At 39.8% G+C, this 19078-nt stretch overlaps 2 protein-coding genes across 2 annotated transcripts; both read right to left on the minus strand.

The window, feature by feature from the left end:
* Positions 1–403: 403 nt before the first annotated feature.
* Positions 404–2789, minus strand: LOC146368128 (tripartite motif-containing protein 16-like). Its single transcript, XM_084913162.1, has one exon. The coding sequence runs from the start codon at positions 2533–2535 to the stop codon at positions 868–870; it is 1668 nt and encodes a 555-aa protein (XP_084769288.1). The 5' UTR covers positions 2536–2789; the 3' UTR covers positions 404–867.
* Positions 2790–17761: 14972 nt separating this feature from the next.
* LOC146368129 (serine/threonine-protein kinase pim-1-like) lies at positions 17762–18764 on the minus strand. The gene is made up of 5 exons (XM_084913565.1): positions 18753–18764; positions 18624–18671; positions 18321–18539; positions 18051–18231; positions 17762–17964 (listed from the first exon to the last, which is right to left on the minus strand). Exons 1-5 carry the CDS (start codon positions 18762–18764, stop codon positions 17762–17764), a joined length of 663 nt encoding a protein of 220 aa, XP_084769691.1.
* Positions 18765–19078: the final 314 nt, after the last annotated feature.

The following is a 19078-nucleotide window of genomic DNA, read 5'->3' on the forward strand; positions in this document are numbered from 1 at the left end:
TGTGCTGTGCATCTTTATAATGTTTGAAATAATCCAAGAGGACAATAAAAATGTCGGATATTAAGAGTAAACAAGAGAGTAAACAAGAGGATGACACTCAGATGCAAGCAGAGAAAAGAAGCATCGAATTTACGCCAAAAGGTTTGGATTTGTATATAAAGACATGCCAAGAAAAGCGGAGTTCAATGTGTAAGCAAGCATCTAAGTACATGGGGAAAACTTCTGCTTTAATGACCTCACATGAGAAGGTTAAGGAAGTGTCTTCTGAATTTGGGAAGTTTATTAAATGCTATCAAGATGCAAAGGAGGAAAACTGCTTCAGTTATTCTCTCAGATTAGTTTCATATTTTCTGCATCAGATTTGAGTGAGATCCTGGAATGAAGACAGAAGAAAAGACTTTGTTCAAAGTTTGATTTCTAGTCAAACCTTCCAGTTTATTCACACAATAAAACATCAACACAATATATGAATTCATTCATTAAAATCACAGTTTTTCCTCATTTGTTTGATGATTTTGACAAAAACAAACACAAACACACACACATGGTCTGCCATACTCATAAAGAGAAATGTCGACATTTTTCAATACAAATATTCCAGAAACATTTAGAGGATAGAGAAGTTTACATTTTCATGTGGAGAAATATTTTAGTAAATCAAAATGATGATGAGCAGTGATAGCCTCCATAAACAGTCACAGGAAAGATCTCCTTTAAAAACTCAGAAACATCAAGAGAACAACTAGAAGATGTGGAGGTACCACCCATAATGTTTGACTGACAGCTGATCTCTGTGCAGAAATGATGGAGAGAAAATAAAATGAAACTAAAACACAGATTTAAACCCACAATATGAAAGACTTTAGTCTATTTCACTTTAATCAACTCAGCAGTGACTCCATAATCATAAAACAAAAGTCCAGCATAGAGCGGCTGAGTGAATGTGGTCTGGACTCTGTGGAGGAGAGTCATGGTTTCAGAGACGCTGTAGAAGGACAAAATACCTGCTCTGTGATCCAGGTACACTCCTACTCTGGAGGAACGAGGACCTGAGACAGGAGTTTGGATGTTGTTGTACATAAATGTATAACTGTTGTTGATACAATTTAATGACCAAGATTTGTCATTACGTCCAAATAAACATTCATTACCCCCTCCTTTTCTGCTGATATTCTTGTATGCGACTGCTACATAAACTCCTCCCCCTCTCCACTCCACCTCCCAGTAACAACGTCCAGTCAGACTCTCTCTACTCAGGATCTGCCACAATCCAGTGAATCTGTCTGGATGATCAGAATAAGACCGATGTTCTTCCATTACTGTTACTTTTCTGTTCCCCTCTGATAATAACAGCCAGTTGAATGCTGTGTTTGGATCCAGTGTGATTTCACATGAATATTTTAAGAATCCAGCTCTGGTCTTTGGCTCTGCTGGTGGATCTGACAGTAAAACATCCACTTCAGTGACTGTCAGTGAGATGTTTGTCCATTCCTCTCTCAGAATGTCCTGTAGTTTATCTCTGACCTCTGACACAGCTGCTGTCACATCCTCAAAGTAGCTCAGAGGACGGATATTGATGCTGGATGAGTCTGTAGACTCACTGAGTGCTGACAGTGAGGGGTAGTTGTGTAGAAACTGGATGTGATCCTCTGTGTGTGAGAGCTGCTTCAGCTCAGCATCTTTCCTCTTCAGCTCAGTGATCTCCTGCTCCAGCTTCTCCTGAAGCTCTTTGACTCGACTCACTTCAGTTTCCTGCTGGGATCTGATCTGCTGCTTCACATCAGAGCTTCTTTTCTGGATGAGATGGATCAGCTCAGTGAAGATCTTCTCACTGTGCTCCACTGTTTGATCAGCAGACTGATTGATGGCCTCCACCTCCTGTTGAAGCAGCTTCACATCTTTCTCTCTGTCCTGGATTCTCTGCTGGATGTTTTGTCGACTCACCTCCAGCTCTCTCTGCCTCTCAGTCCTTTCTGCTGCAGCTGAGACTGTGTCGTGGCCTTTATGTTCATCCACAGAGCAGAGATAACAGATACTCTGCTGATCAGTACGGCAGAACATCTTCATCACCTCATCATGACGAGAGCAGATGTTCTCCTGGAGCTTCTTGGAGGGCTCCACCAGCTTGTGTTTCTTTAATGGAGCCACATCATAATGAGTCTGAAGGTGTTTCTCACAGTAAGATGCCAGACAGACTAAACAGGACTTGAAGGCTTTCATTTTTCTTCCAGTGCAGAAATCACAGGCCACATCTTCAGGTCCAGCATAGCAGTGATCAGCAGGAGCAGCTTGGAGTCCAGTCTTCTTCAGCTCCTCCACTAAATCTGCTAACATGGTGTTTTTCTCCAGGACAGGCCTCGCTGTGAAAGTCTGTCTGCACTGAGGGCAGCTGTAGATTTTCTTCTTTTCCTCTTCATCCCAGAAGCTTTTAATACAGTTCATGCAGTAGCTGTGTCCACAGGGAATAGCCACCGGATCCTTCAGTAGATCCAAACAGACTGAACAGCAGAATTTTGTTTGGTCCATTTGATTCATGTGCTGTGCCGTTTCACCGTCTCTCAGTGACTGTCAGACAGTTTCACTTCCTCTGAACAGAAACAACCTCTGTGCTCTGAAGGGAAACAGATCTCTGCTCTTGTTCACCTCCTACAGGAAATGAGGCTCACCAGCAACTGCATTTACACCATGTTGTTTAGACCCATCCTGATACAGACACATCTGTGAAGGGAGGCACTAAAGAAATATTCTTACAGAGCGACCAAGAGCCAATCACATGATGCAGGGTGTGGTATGTTTGGTTACAGCATGCAGTAACAAGTCTGACCCAGATAAACTAGTTTAACTGGTTTAAACTGTTAAAATTAGTTTCAACTGGGTCAGCCCAGTTTAAGTTTTCTTGAGTTATGACAGTCAACACTCAGCAAGTTCATTTTATATTTCAAAAAGTTCAGCAAAGTTTAGGATGCTGTGATGAATAAAAATAAATAAAACTTTATATTTTGACATTTTCTAATCTTAGTTCATTCTCACACTTACAGAATGATGCATGGGAACAACTGACTCCACTAAATCAAACAGAAAATCGCAGATTGCTGGATCGAAGATGGCGCCGATGTGTATGTCTTGCCGTCTGTTCCTCCAAATTTCTGTTTTAATGTTTTTATTCTGCTATGATGTAGACTCCCTGCTGGTCTATGATCTTCGACTATCCCCCAATACGCCGGTGTGTAGACCGGGAAATGCACACAAAATACCGCCTCCGCTCCTGTCGTTGGTTCTTACTCACCTGCTCCGTGTACCTGTGCCGTCTCTGCGGAAGCGAGGTCGCCGTCGCGGCAAACGGAGTGGGAGATTAGTGAAACTGAAGGCCTGTCTGGCGTTTGGTTTTGCTGTCCCTGGCGTTGCCTGTCGCCCCCCTTTTCCCTGGCATCTTCGTAAGCCATCCTATACGTATCTGGTGCCGCTCGCTGGCTCTGAGCTGTTCCCGCCCGGCCACCCCCTGCCTCCCTGTCCATGGCAGCGCGGAGTGAATCTGCAAAACCTGCGTTATGTTGCACGAGCTTCTAAGTCTGGTGACTATTCAACTCCGGCCAAATTTGGCCTGGTAAACGCCGGTATCGAATAAGACTTTTATCCTTAAGGAATATTTTTTGTCACAGTACTTGGACTTTCTCTGCCTAACTGAGACGTGGATAACTGCTGGTGATTCCAGCGCCTTTGCAGAACTTTTGCTGCTATTTTAATGTTCCACGCAGATCTGGTCGAGGTGGAGGAGTAGCTACTATCTTCAGAGATCGCTACAAGTGTAAACAGCTTTCATTGGAATTTTATTTTTCCAGTTTTTAACTGTTACTGTTTGAAATAGAGATTGACAGACCACGTGACTTTCGTGCATTGCATGCCGGGTACGAGTGGCAACAACATCAAGACACTGCATCAAACACTAGCATTTCCAGCACCGGTAATCATTAATTCTGCAGTTTTAATCCCTACTTGCATTTTATTTACCCCCAAAACAGTTATGTACAAAACGACGAAGAACTCGGCAGGTCCGTACGAAGACAGACTTGACGAAAAGGCCAAAAAAAAAAAGTACGAGGAAAAAATCAAAGGAGTGAAAGGGTCAGACCCATACGAGCATACAGAGTGGAGTAAGCACGTTAGCGTGCTGCCCAACTTTCATCATGCACATATTTAATATTATATGATCCTGAGTGAAGTGTGAGTGCATACACTCACAAAATGTTTAGTAACTTTAGATCCCTGCAACAAGCCCAGGTCCAGTTTACTTTGGTGATTTGGACTATTCCATTTCACTGCTGTTGTTACATTTTTGTTCTTTATCTCCTGTACAGGCCAACACAATCTATTTGTTGTTTCAGGTTGTAGTGTTACACAACATTTTCAGATCTAATAGAAAAAAAGTGTTTTGTAATTCATTCATTTTTTCTTTATTTATAAATGGCATTATTGTTTCATTCTATTATAGAATCTTACAAGAAAGAGGCAAACTTGTATTCCATCATGCTTTATTAGCTGCTTCGGTGAAAAACAAATCAACAATGAGAAAAAAAACCAACATACTGGAAAACAGTTATTCATCACTTGCTTGCTTCAATACAACACTTGGGCACATATATGCAGACTTTTTGTGGCTGTTTTGATATCGCTCTCTCTCTTAACCGATCAAATCTCGCTGTGGTAGCAGCTTTACACTCGGTATGACCCAGGTTGATAGAGGGTGCCCAGTCTGGATCGCATTCCAGCATTTTGTAGGCTGATTTTTCTATAAAACACATCAAAAATTGGCAAAAATTAGCCCGCAAAGCCACAGCGAACAAAGCAGCAACGAATTCAATTCAAATCAATATAAGACTTATTTGTAACCTACATCAACAATGATGTTATGATAAATTACGTAATAACTACAACAGAAGACTTACCTTTGTGGAAATGCTTGGAGCAGACTAACATGTGAGCTGGAGTGTTCTGAAACGTTATATTTGGTCTGCAATCCAGGCCATCCGTCGCCTCTTTGTTACTTCGGAAACGTTAAACAATTTCTCTTCCACGACGTAATCCGATAACAACCGATCTCTTTACCGTCGGCTTCCCGTGGCTGTCATGCGACCAGCTATTGCAGTTAATAATACAACAGCTTTTTGTCATTTTTTGTGTTTCTTTTTATCGCTGTGTGACTGTTTTCATGTGAAAGCCTGCGTGCGCTAGTACCGCTTGCCACTCGTTCCCAGAATCCTTTGCGGTTTTGCCCCTGAATGACGTCACATTTTCAATCTCTATAGCCTGTTCTCCCCCTGTACTGTGCACAATAATATACAGGGCCCCAAAATTCAGTAAGGACTTTATAAAGGAATTTGCTGCATTTCTAACTGAAGTCACGATAAAATATGACTCCTTTCTTATTGTTGGGGATTTTAATATTCATGTGTGCTGTCCAGATAAGCCGATGGTTTAAGACTTTTTGAATCTTACTGATTCTTTTAATTTAGTTCGATGTGTGTCTGCACCCACGCAACAGTGTGGCCACACTCTCGATCTGGTTGTAGCGCACTTATTGCCTGTTTTTAATCTGAAAGTCTCTGATCCTGTTTTCTCTGATCATATGCCGGTTCTGTTTGACATCTCTTTATCTAGAAATGAATTCAGGGGGCATGTCCCTGCTAAGACATTTCGTTTGTTAAATTCTTCCACTGCAGCACGGTTCTCCACCTACTATAATCAGTTCTCCATTCCTGAGACCAGGGGCGATTCGTGGATCAGAGCTTTGAGGGGGCTGAGCACCTAGAGAGCTGCCCAGCCAGGCAAGATAAACTTTACTCATCACGATGAGACTTCTTCCCTGTCTCTGTCAGTCCCTGCATCCTTAAATGTCTCCAGTTGTCCTGAGTTTCCTCTGAGTGTCTCCTTGGTGCATTTAAACCCCTGTTCCTCCCTGTCCTTGTCGTCTGTTGTCTTCATCTCCGTTATTAGTCATCATAATTTTACCATCTCTGTGCAAGTCTCTAAATTTCTTTATTAAATCATAAGATTCTTAAATTCATCAAGTTTCTCTGTGTCTGGGTCCTCGTCACAAAACATGACATCACTGTTTTGTACATTTTAACACAATTTAATCCCCACATTTGTGAAAGAAAAGCAAAACACGTTTTTAAAGTATATAACAAAACCATCAAATCAGATAAAGGTTATTTAAATGCTGCAAATGAAGAATGGATTGAAATAAAAAAAAAAAACATATCCTAACCGTAATTACTGAGGGAGAATGATGCTCACAGTAAATGAGAAGTAAACTGAGTGCATTTTTTGGACAGAGGTTCACTTTTAATGTGTGTGTATAATACAATACAGATATATAAAAATACACTCCAAAAATAGAGTCCTTGAAATGTACAAATGTACAAAATATTGATATAAAATTACAAAAATGGAGGCAACTTTGCCTGTGGTACGGTGTATACTATGTATGAAAAAGATCTTTACTGCAGATACTACTATGGCTCTGCAGATGTTTTCTTTTATTTTAACCTATGTCGCCTCACCTTGAAGTTGGCAAATCTGTCTGTCACTTTTGGTGGTCAACTCTCTCAAGCAGGTTAACAGTTTCTCTTGTGCCTGTCACTGTTCCCTGTCTGGTTCCTTACCTGGTTCTTCCTGACCTTGTACTTTCTCCTCACGTTCCCCTCTTTCCTCCTCTCTCCCTCTTTGGACTGACAATCATACACAAATAGATTGTATTCAATTAGATGAAAAAATTACATTAATATGAAAAAATTTAATATGAAATTTTTTTTTTATTAAGATCACTAATAAAAGTCCTCTCTCAGTGTACTTTCAACAAAAGGCAAATAACCAAACCACATGTACATCTAATAAAAGATATAAATATTGAAACACTGATCCAACATTATCCTTTATTGATGGATCATTTGTTCTTACACTTTTACCTGAATGTGGCTCCTGGGTTTAATTTCGGCACATATGACAAAATAACCAGCTTCTCTCATTCCATTTCAAACAGGACAGTGGTAACAGCAGCAGGCTACTGACAATTTTAAGTTTTAGATTTTAAATAGGCTGTATAACTTTCAATGGGAGCAACAGGGCGGTCAAATGTGGCTGATTTTACTACAGAGCAGGACGGATTGTAGGGTAGCAAATATCGTCGGAAAACACATTTTTAACACTGCAGGTTACCTGGTGTAATGTTTTTCAGCTAAAAAGAAACATGGTCTGACTCCTACCTAACTATATAAAGAGTAACTGAAGGTTAAATGCAGCTAATATGTCCTGTTTTAAGCCAGGCACTTACACCTCCGCTCCGCTGCGTCTCAGCCACCATAGCTCTGGCACCAAGGGTGCTAGAGCCAGAGTAGGGGAGAGGCGAGCTGGAACAAACCATTTTGGGAGGGGGGAGGGGTTATCTATACTTTTGTTGTTAAAATGTTACGTCTCAACCAAGTACTGTGTGCTTTTTACATTTTTAGTAGTGTGTCACACAAACAGCAAATATTGTCAGAGAAGTAAGAAATCTTTGGGGGGCTTTGATTCATTCAAAAATGGGCTAAAATCAACCCTGCCTGAGACGCTCCAATACGTAGAGGAACTCAGTTTTTGGTTTCATACCACTTGTCAGACTGTCTTGGATATTGTTGCCCCTCTAAAAATCAGGCATCCTAAGACTACGTTTGAACATTGGTTGAATGATGAAACCCGTGCTGCGAGGCGTGAATGTCGTAGGACTGAGCGGAGATGGAAAAAAGATAACTTACTGGTCTCCTTACAAAATTTAAGAGAGCACTGGGCCTTATATCAGCTTACAATAAAGAAGCAAAGCGGAAATACTTTGCAAACATTATTATGGTGAATTATCAGAAACCACATATATTGTTTAAGTCAATTGAGACTATTTTAAGCCCTCCCTCTGCTCTTAGTTTTGAGCCTTCACATGAAATGTGTGAAAAGTTTCTGCACTTCTTTATAAACAAGGTAGCCTCGGCTAGGGCGCGGATTATTTTTCCCACATCTGACCCCTCTGATCTTCCAATTTTCTCAGCTGTCTTGCAACAGTTTGAGTTGGTTACTCTTGCTCAGCTACAGGAGGTGGTGGATCATTTAAAGCCTGTAGGCTCACCTTACGATGCTATCCCTCCCCGTTTTCTGAAAGAAGTTTTTCCTACCATAGGTCCAACTATTTTAACCATTTTAAATATCAGCCTTACCTCAGGTGTGGTTCCAAAGGATTTCAAAGATGTAATTGTGCAGCCACTTCTTAAGAAACCTGGGCTAGATACAAACGCTGTTGAAAATTTTAGACCAATATCTAAGCTGCCCTTTTTATCTAAAGTCTTGGAAAAAATTGTATATGACCAATTGATCCCATACTTGAATGCACAAAATGTTCAGGAGATTTTTCAATCTAGTTTTAAAGCAATGCATAGCACTGAATCAGCACTTTTAAGAATTTTTAATGATAGATTTTCATCATGTGATTCTGGTGAAAGTGTCATTCTTATTTTACTCGATTTAACTGCTGCATTTGACACTGTAGACCATGAAATTTTAATCTCACATTTGGAGCAGTGTGTCGGTGTAACAGGTGTGGCTCTGAAATGGTTCAGGTCTTACTTAACAAATCGAACCTTTTCAGTTCGCTTAGGAAACTGTGAGTCCTCCCGTGCTCCGTTGTCTCATGGAGTACCACAGGGTTCCATTCTGGGCCTTGTTTTCGCTTTATTTACTTCCATTGGGCTCAATTCTTAGGAAACACGGACTCTCTTTTCACTGTTATGCAGATGACTGCCAGATTTATGTTCCTCTTAAAAAGAAAGATGGGTCGTCTGTAAATCGTTTGCAAACATGTCTGGAGGACGTCAAGTCGTGGTTGGCGCTAAACTTTCTTTGTTTTAATGATTCTAAAACTGAAGTAATGGTGTTCAGACCTGCCTCTACTGCTGTTCCGTGTGTTGATTTGCAATCCCTGAAATCATTCTGTAAACCAGAGATTGTTAATCTGGGTTTTAAAATGGATTCTGAGCTTAAGCTTGAAAGCCAGATCGGGTTGGTTGTAACGTCTAGTTTCTTTCATCTGAGGCCAAAATTAAGCACTTACTTGCGAGACAACAATTTGAAACAGTAATCCATGCTTTTGTAACCGTTCGGCTGGATTACTGTAATTCTCTTTATTTTGGGGTGAGTGGATCTTCTGTTTTTCGACTACAGCTAGTTCAGAATGCTGCTGCACGCCTTTTAACTGGCACTCGTAGATGCGAGCATATCACCCCAGTTTTATATTCACTTCATTGGCTGCCCGTGCATTTTAGGATCCATTTTAAGCTGCTTTTATTTGTTTTTAAATGTTTGTCCAATGCTGCCCCTCTGTACCTCTCTGAGCTTCTTCATACCTTCCCGGTCCCTCAGGTCGGCAGACCAGCTCCTCTTGAGTGTGCCTAGGACTAATCGTAAGCTCAGAGGGGATCGGGCGTTTGATGTGGCAGCACCAAAATTGTGGAATGAGTTGCCTTTACATGTTAGACAGGCACCTTCCTTATCTGTTTTTAAATCACGTCTTAAAACATATTAGATTAGAAGGGCCAGCTCTGTTCTAGGATGCCCTCTGGACCCAGTGGAGGTGGTGAGTGACAGGAGAATGGTGGCTAAGCTGTCGTCCCTGATGGACAACATCTCCCACCCCATGCAGGAGACTGTGACAGCACTGAGCAGCTCCTTCAGTGGCTGCGGCACCCACGGTGTGGGACGGAGAGATTTCGCAGGTCTTTCCTCCCCACTGCTGTCAGACTCCACAACAAAGACTCCAACTGATCAAACACACACATCCACACATGTGCAATAACACTAAGTGCAATACTCTTTTTCTGACAAAGTTGTATTTTTACTCAGTTGTATAAAGCATTTGCATTCTATTTTTATCCTATTGTATATTTTATTCTATTTATTCTACTGTATATAGTATTTTATTTTGTTCTATTCTGTACAATTGTGTACAGTATTTTATTCTTATTGTATTCTAATTTTGCTATATAACTTTTGCACTGTCCACTTCCTGCTGTGACAAAACAAATTTCCCACGTGTGGGACTAATAAAGGTTATCTTATCTTATCTTATCTTAATTTATTTACCTTGGCTTTCAGCACAGCAGGACTTGTTGATGTCTCTTAATATGTTTTCTTATTAATTATATTATTTTTAATTTTAAGATATTTTATATGTAATTTAAACTGTTTTCTCTCTGTTTTATATTTGTAGCACTTTGGTCAACATTGTTGGATGTAAAGTGCATTATAAATAAAGATGCTATGCTATGTTCATATGACATTACTGCCATCATGATCATTTAATAGACACAAATATTTAAATTTAGCAATAACAAATGCAGATCGCTCCACAATGTTTACAAAAACAAACAAACAAAACATTATTTTGTAGTCTTTCCTGTGTACACAGTCACAGTGGATTTTAAATTAAAACATCAAGATGTGCTTGAAATGTAAACTTTAAAGTTTAATTCAAGGTTTTAGTAAAATTTTGCCTGAACTGTTTAGTAATTTTTCACAGTGTCCATGTCAGTAATTCATTCAAATGTATTTTGGTCTTAAACTGATCCAGTAAATGTAACTTTTTCTCACCTACTTAATCGAGTATTTTAGTTGTTTAACTGTCATTATAACTAAACTGAACATCCAAAGCTTTACTCACTGCAGTTTTGTTGTGCAGTTATAGCAGCACTTTGAATCATCCACAGTTTTATAGAACTGTCTGTTGAATTGTTGTTTTGTTTGTTGCAATGCTTGCTTTTATTTAAACATTGATGATAATTTGATGTATTTGATTATTTATTACTGTCTGTCTGATTATATGTCTTTAATCAGTAAAGTCTCGCTTTGCTAGAAATAAATCAATAAATAATAAAATTGTAAACATGCAGCTGTATGTTAGAAGTCAAAGGGTCCTTAAGTCTTCTGTAAATTGACGGGGATCAAATGAAGGACACAAGTATCTGTTCTTACTCTAATAAATGCTGCTTTAATATCCAACAGACTATTTTCCTTCCTCATCAGCAGTAAACAGCTCGACTGCGTCTGTGCATTTGTGTCCTCCATACTTGTTTACACAGACATCTCAGGCTTGATGCCACGATGCAGTGTAGAAACCTGACAACCCTCTGACTCATGTTCAAATGTTCAAGGACATTTCTCAGGATCATGTATGACCCCTTTTTGACATTTGGACTTTCATTAATAATATTTGTGTTTCTGAGTCATTTTTGTGGAGACTTCTGTCCAACGTAGTGTCCAAATGAAGCCTGAAGCTTTTCTTCACCCTCTTGTCAGATGGTCAGCAACAAAACTCTGTTCCAACCAATGTCTGATAAGAGATGAGACACAGCAGCTGAGCAAATGATCATTTCATGCTGAAGACATCCTCAGACAGAATTAAATACATACATAAACACAGCCTGGTGCCAATAACACAGCTAATGACACTGCTGTATCACTGGCTTTACTGATTAAAGACCATATCTGAAGGAAATCTTTGAACACAACAGAAAGTGACCTTTTAAACCTGCGACACTGATGCTGCATTCAAGGACCATTAAAAACATTGTAAAGGACTTAAGAACATCAAGAAAATGTGACTTGTTTCTCTGTAATGAAGCTGTTTTAGTGAAGAAAGTTGAAAGGTCACAGAGCGACTGCTGAATCTTCTGCTCTAAACATGAACTCTGAACTTTGTGATGCTTCAGGAGGAAAACTGCTTCAGTTATTCTCTCAGATTAGTTTCATATTTTCTGCATCAGATTTGAGTGAGATCCTGGAATGAAGACAGAAGAAAAGACTTTGTTCAAAGTTTGATTTATAGTCAAACCTTCCAGTTTATTCACACAATAAAACATCAACACAATATATGAAGTCATTCATTAAAATCACAGTTTTTCCTCATTTGTTTGATGATTTTGACAAAAACAAACACAAACACACACACATGGTCTGCCATACTCATAAAGAGAAATGTCGACATTTTTCAATACAAATATTCCAGAAACATTTAGAGGATAGAGAAGTTTACATTTTCATGTGGAGAAATATTTTAGTAAATCAAAATGATGATGAGCAGTGATAGCCTCCATAAACAGTCACAGGAAAGATCTCCTTTAAAAACTCAGAAACATCAAGAGAACAACTAGAAGATGTGGAGGTACCACCCATAATGTTTGACTGACAGCTGATCTCTGTGCAGAAATGATGGAGAGAAAATAAAATGAAACTAAAATACAGATTTAAACCCACAATATGAAAGACTTCAGTCTATTTCAGTTTGATCAACTCAGCATAGTCTCCAGGATAAATTAAATTATCGTAAAGCCTCAGTCCAGCATAGAGCGGCTGAGTGAATGTGGTCTGGACTCTGTGGAGGAGAGTCATGGTTTCAGAGACGCTGTAGAAGGACAAAATACCTGCTCTGTGATCCAGGTACACTCCTACTCTGGAGGAACGAGGACCTGAGACAGGAGTTTGGATGTTGTTGAACCAAAATGTATAACTGTTGTTGATACAATCTAATGCCCAAGATTTGTCATTACGTCCAAATACACATTCACTCCCTGCTCTGCTGATACTCTTGTATGCAACTGCTACATAACCTCCTCTCCCTCTCCACTCCATCTCCCAGTAACAACGTCCAGTCAGACTCTCTCTGCTCAGGACCGACCACGATCCAGTGAATCTGTCTGGATGATCAGAATAAGACTGTTGTTGATTCATTAATGTTACTTTTCTGTTCCCCTCTGATAATAACAAATATATCCGTGCTGTGTTTGGATCCAGAGTGATGTCACGTGAATATTTTAAGAATCCAGCTCTGGTCTTTGGCTCTGGTTGTGACAGTGAAACATCCACTTCAGTGACTGTCAGTGAGATGTTTGTCCATTCCTCTCTCAGAATGTCCTGTAGTTTATCTCTGACCTCTGACACAGCTGCTGTCACATCCTCAAAGTAGCTCAGAGGACGGATATTGATGCTGGATGAGTCTGTAGACTCACTGAGTGCTGACAGTGAGGGGTAGTTGTGTAGAAACTGGATGTGATCCTCTGTGTGTGAGAGCTGCTTCAGCTCAGCATCTTTCCTCTTCAGCTCAGTGATCTCCTGCTCCAGCTTCTCCTGAAGCTCTTTGACTCGACTCACTTCAGTTTCCTGCTGGGATCTGATCTGCTGCTTCACATCAGAGCTTCTTTTCTGGATGAGATGGATCAGCTCAGTGAAGATCTTCTCACTGTGCTCCACTGTTTGATCAGCAGACTGATTGATGGCCTCCACCTCCTGTTGAAGCAGCTTCACATCTTTCTCTCTGTCCTGGATTCTCTGCTGGATGTTTTGTCGACTCACCTCCAGCTCTCTCTGCCTCTCAGTCCTTTCTGCTGCAGCTGAGACTGTGTCGTGGCCTTTATGTTCATCCACAGAGCAGAGATAACAGATACTCTGCTGATCAGTACGACAGAACATCTTCATCACCTCATCATGACGAGAGCAGATGTTCTCCTGGAGCTTCTTGGAGGGCTCCACCAGCTTGTGTTTCTTTAATGAAGCTGGAAAGAAAAGCATCTGGACTTCTTTAAGTTTCTTGAAGATGTTTCACCTCTCATCTGAGAAGCTTCTTCAGTTCAGAATTTCTTCAGAGAACTGAAGAAGCTTCTTGAATGAGAGGTGAAACGCTCTTCAAGAAACTTAAAGAAGTCCAGATGCTTTTCTTTCCAAGCTCCTTAGACTGTAGTTAAACTTCACACACTGGACTTGTCAGTCACACGTCCTTCGCCAGTAGGCATTCCCAGAATGATCTTTCCCCTTCTGACGCTTAGAATGACCAAATATGTGCAAAATGGACAATTCAACATGCCACCATGTCAGTCTTTTATTAAATATGACATGAAACAAATGACTGAGCCATTAAATTTGTCACAAAGGTGTTCACCTAATTCCAGGCAAATGGAATAGACTTCTATGGGACCATAAGTCTTTTTGCACTTTGACATTTGTTTTACTTTTCAGATCTGTAACCTATAACTTTTATACTGTATGTGTTTTGATCATAGGAGTCTACGGGGACTTACTTACTTTTAGCACGTTTAGCAGTTGATGTTGGCTTCTTTTTCAGTACTGGAGCTTCCTGCTCATTGAAGACTTTTCTAAAAGGAAATGCTTAATCCAAAATGGCGTTTTAAGGGCTTGGATTAATGTCAATACAGCAAATATTCTTTCTTATGTTAAAAGAACATGGATCTCTGTCAGTGATAACTTCTGACTTTATAACTCAAATTTTAAGAGAGAGCTTCACTGCTAAGCTCTCATCTGTGTGGGTGTCACGGTTCGCTTGAGGACTCACACGCAGGACTCAGAGGCACAGTCAGTATTTATTACAGTTCCACCAGGTGTATATACAAACAGTGCAGGGGATAGTGCTATATACAAAGCGGTGACAGGGAAAAGGCTCCGGGGAAATCCAGGTAGGGAAAAGACACTTGCTCCTCTTCTGACTCTCTCTCCAAACACTCACACAAAAAGGGAATCCGCTCGGGGAATGCAGAGTCGGGTCCAGGGGATCTATGTACAGAAGGAAACACACGTTAGAGGTTTTGCACAGGGAAGCAAAAGAGAACTTGCTCAGAGCCGGGCTGCACTGACGCGAGTCACACACAACGATCCAGCGATGAGTAGAAGCCACTCCCTGGCTTAAATGCTGGCTGCACTGATGAGGCCCAGGTGTTTCCTCTTCAGAGGGGCGTGGGCCGAGGGCGTGAACCCACCATGAGTTCCGCCCTGGCGAGAGAGCGAGAGAGAGAGCAAGAGAGAGAGAGAGAGCAAGAGAGAGAACACTACTAGTCAGCGGCCTGCTGATCCCCTGGCCGTGACAGTGGGGTTCAAATCCCTTATTCAGATTAAGATTTTATGTGACATTACATTGGCACAAAATTTAATTTACCTGAATAATGTGAGTATTGGAGTAAGTACTTGAGTAATTTTTGAATAACTTTAATTTTGTAATGTGCATATTTTATGAATAATGATGTTTCAATACTTTAATCTACTGAATAAGTAAGAATTAGACTTAATAATCTTTTTACTTTAAAAAGGGAAATTGTGTACAATCTTTTATTCTCCAAAATGCACATAATAAAAATGTTTTGGGGAATGTATATGCTTTTTAAAAACCAATTGCTTCTTACCTGATGCATGCTATAACTTTCAGCAAAACTGAACTAAAATTTGTTAACAAGCTTACCAAATAAGAAATGTTTTGTGAATTTTCTTTGCAGAGCGACTGGAAAGCCGGCTGTTATCAAAGCCCACATGCCCTAAAAAGGAGGGCGCGCTGGCCAGTAATGAGTTCATCACTAAGTTTAAGATAAGAGTTGATCAGAATAGAGGCGATGATGAAAGTCTGGAGCATCAGTTGGAGGCTGCCAACCTGTCTGATGAATCGTTCGAGGCCCAGACAGAAGTCAACGGACAAATATGATCACAGACATTTTAAAAACGCGAGTTGAGAGTTAAGGGGGAAAAATATTGTAATAAGTATATATTTGAATTGCACACTAAGATATAAAGTGATGGCAGCGAGCACAGTGTTGCAGGATTTAATTAAAAACACATCTGACTAAGACCAACTGAAATTTAGAGTTGTGTATAATAAAGTTTATTCATGATTAATAAAACAAATCTGTAATATTTTTCTTTCTCTTTTGTCCATTTGAATCTCGCTACAGCTTAAATAAAAGAAAAGAATGTGTTTTGAATAAATCAAACTCTATTCTCTCTTTTTCTTTCTTTCTTTTTTTCTTGGTGGGTTTTCTTTTGCAATCAAACGCAACATTATACAATTATATAGTATAGTAAGAAATATCCTTTAACTTAATTTAGTATTTGTTTTTTAATTTTTGTTTTTATTGTTTCCCCTTCAGTTTTGTGCTTATAACATGTTCTAATCTGACATATTATGCAGTAAATTATTTTTGCAATAACTTAACAGGCCATTGTGGGAGCCAACATTCACTTATCAAAGACATATTTGTATATTCTGTGGGCTGCTTTATGGTTGTGTCATTTAGAAACATAAGCCACAACAGACTTCCACCGGAGAGTACTTAAAAATGTATTTTTATGTAAAGATATTTTAATTAACTACTATATTAAGAGAGAACCTATTGTTACATGGATTAATTGTACAAACTGTAGAGAAATAAGTTTAAGCGTGCAACTTTTTATTCATTTTTAACTGTATTAATGTTTTTATGTTGATACAGCCGCCTCATATCTGTTTCCTCAGTGTTTTTTAAACCATGTACTCCATCTATGAGTAAGAACATGAATAAATTCCTTTCCAAATTTGTAGTTCTTTTTTCCAACTGTTTTTAGTATATATGTAACATTTCTTTACACACAAATGCAGGTATTCTTTTGCACCAAGACGTTAAAGAAATGCTAAGAAAAAATGAAAATACTACATTGCAACCTGTGTGTGTGTGTATATATATCTGTATCTATATAGATATAGATATATATGTGTATTCGTACCCTTTTTTCATCATCTAGTTTCCTGTGCCAGATCTTCTACTGATCCACTGAGGCAGACATGTAAAAAAACATGAACTAAAGCATATTTCTGTATATAAACAGGACTTTAAATCTTTATCAACAGCTACTTTAGAGGAAATTCTTCAATAAACTGCAACCAAAGGCTCAACTCAGAGGACAAAATCCAACCTGTTATAAATAGTGTGACAGCAAACTTTCTCTTGTGTAAAGTTACAAATAGGAGTAATTATCCACAGGAGCTTTTATACATAATGAAGTTATAATTCGTCCTGTAGAAATTGTACATTTAAGCTATATAGTTCCCGCTGTGATAACTCTGCTATGAATGCCTCTTATTAACTTTTATGCTTTTACAACCCACTATGAGCAAACACTCAGCAACAGTGGGAAGGAAAAACTCCCTTCTTGAAGGAAAAAACCTCTGGTAGAACCAGGAAATCTGTCTAAACTAGTTGGGGGTTAGAGCAACAGATGCAAGTCTTCAGATCATTTGCAGTGTGACTGTCTTTGTGCACACTTTAACCTGATTCAGTTTTCTTATTTGTCAAAATGCACCATGGGTAAAAAAAAACAAAACAAAATAGTAATGAAGGAGAATCCTCAGCAAAGATGAATTAAACAAGTTTTATTTTGATCAAATTTTACGTTAAGTAAAACACATCTTTATTTGATGACTTTAATGTCATCAAATAAAGACAGTTTTGATGGAGCTCCTGACCCAGCCCAAGCTCTCTATGAAGACGAGGAAAAACTCCCCAGGGGGCCAGATCGATGGGAAGAAACCTCGGGAAAGCCCATTCAAAGAGAGATCCCCTTTCCTGGGATGGCTGGGGGGGTTACAGGAACTCCAAAAAAGCTAAATTTTTATTTATTTATTTTTTAAGATTGACCCATTCTATCTATTCCTGTCCAACAGAAAAAAGAAAGGAAGTTACTACAATGTATCATACTTATATGATAAGGTGTGAATTGTGTGTTTGTGTGTGTTATCTTAGCCAGGGGTGAAGCTGGAGCTCCTCCAGTGTTGGGCGCTTCTCCGGGACTGTAGTTAAACATGCGTCCAAGAAATTCCGGCATTCTTGAAAGAAAGAAAAGATCAAAAAGATGAAGATGATAGTTCTAGTGATCCAAGGCATCAGTGAATCTGGAAGTGTGAAGTTTTCTTACCTGTGGACAGACGCTTTTTGATGCTCAGTTTCTTTGTGAGGAACCTCTCGGTACTAAAGTCCCGTGCATGAAGCGCTTCATACAACACCACTCCCATTTGCCACACCGTGGTGGGTCCACACCTGTAGCAGCTCCTCCTGTACCACTCGGGAGGGGTGTGAAGAGGAGTGCCTAACAAACAGACACAATTACAATTTCTTCTAAAACAAAAGACACAAATTGTTACATCTGTGAAAAGCAGGAGCAGAATATGTTACCATAGAAGATGCGATACAGAGATCGCTGTTTAACAAAGCAGCTCAGTCCAAAGTCAATGATGCGAACTCGAGGCACATCTGAGCCGGTCTCAATCAGAATGTTTTCTCCCTTGATGTCCCGATGAAAGATGTGTTTATCCTCAAGTTCCTTTACAGCATCAACTAGTTGCTTCAGAATGACCTGGAAAAGATGAAAAACACAATAATGAGTTAATGCTTTTCTGCCTTGATTGAATGCTGTACAGTCTAAGGTTCTTCCAGTCAACCTACCTTGGCCTTGTCCTCTGATAAAGTTCTTCCATTTTCTGCTTTGTATTTTTGCAGGTCCACAGCGGGGACAGGTCTCTCCAGCACCAGGATCAGCTCTTTGCCAAGGTCGAACCACTCCAGCAAGGACACAGGTGCTGATATTCCCACTGACCCTTCTGCTTCACCTGCAAGTTTAACCATAATGGCCACTTCCACTGAGAGCTTCTTCCCGCTTTCATCCTGAAATATTACAACAAAGTGGATGATGAGGAACGCCGCATTCAATCCAGTAATGTAAAACTAATTCAAGTGTTGGACGCTTACCGCCACTTTGCAGTAGACTTTATTTTTGGGAATGTGTTTGATGGCAACCTAGAAGACACAGAGCATTGGTGAGCATTTCCTCAGTATGACATAATGAAAGGTGGAAACACAGCAGACGTCTCAGTTTACGATATTATCCATTATCTGCGTTACTGCCCGTCTTACTACCATCATCTGAACACTTACTGGAAAACGATCTTCTATCCGGTAGCCAGCAAACACTGCTCCGCAGCCTCCTTCTCCGAGCTGGTGCTCCTCCACATATCTGGCTTGGAATTCACCTGAACAGACAAAACAACAAATCTTGTTTTGTTCCTTTTGCCCTTCCCCTGAATATAAAACCCAAGCTGCTTGCTACTTACGTTTTTGGTCTGCCACTGATTTTTTGTCCTGGTCCACATTCCTTTTTTTTTTCTTGGGTGACTCTCTGTTGTCTCCCGCGGCCTTTCTTTTGC

This window comes from Perissodus microlepis, chromosome 18 (genome assembly GCF_051167445.1).
Source record: "Perissodus microlepis isolate ML-2025 ecotype Zambia chromosome 18, ASM5116744v1, whole genome shotgun sequence".
Classification (NCBI taxonomy): Eukaryota; Metazoa; Chordata; class Actinopteri; order Cichliformes; family Cichlidae; genus Perissodus; species Perissodus microlepis.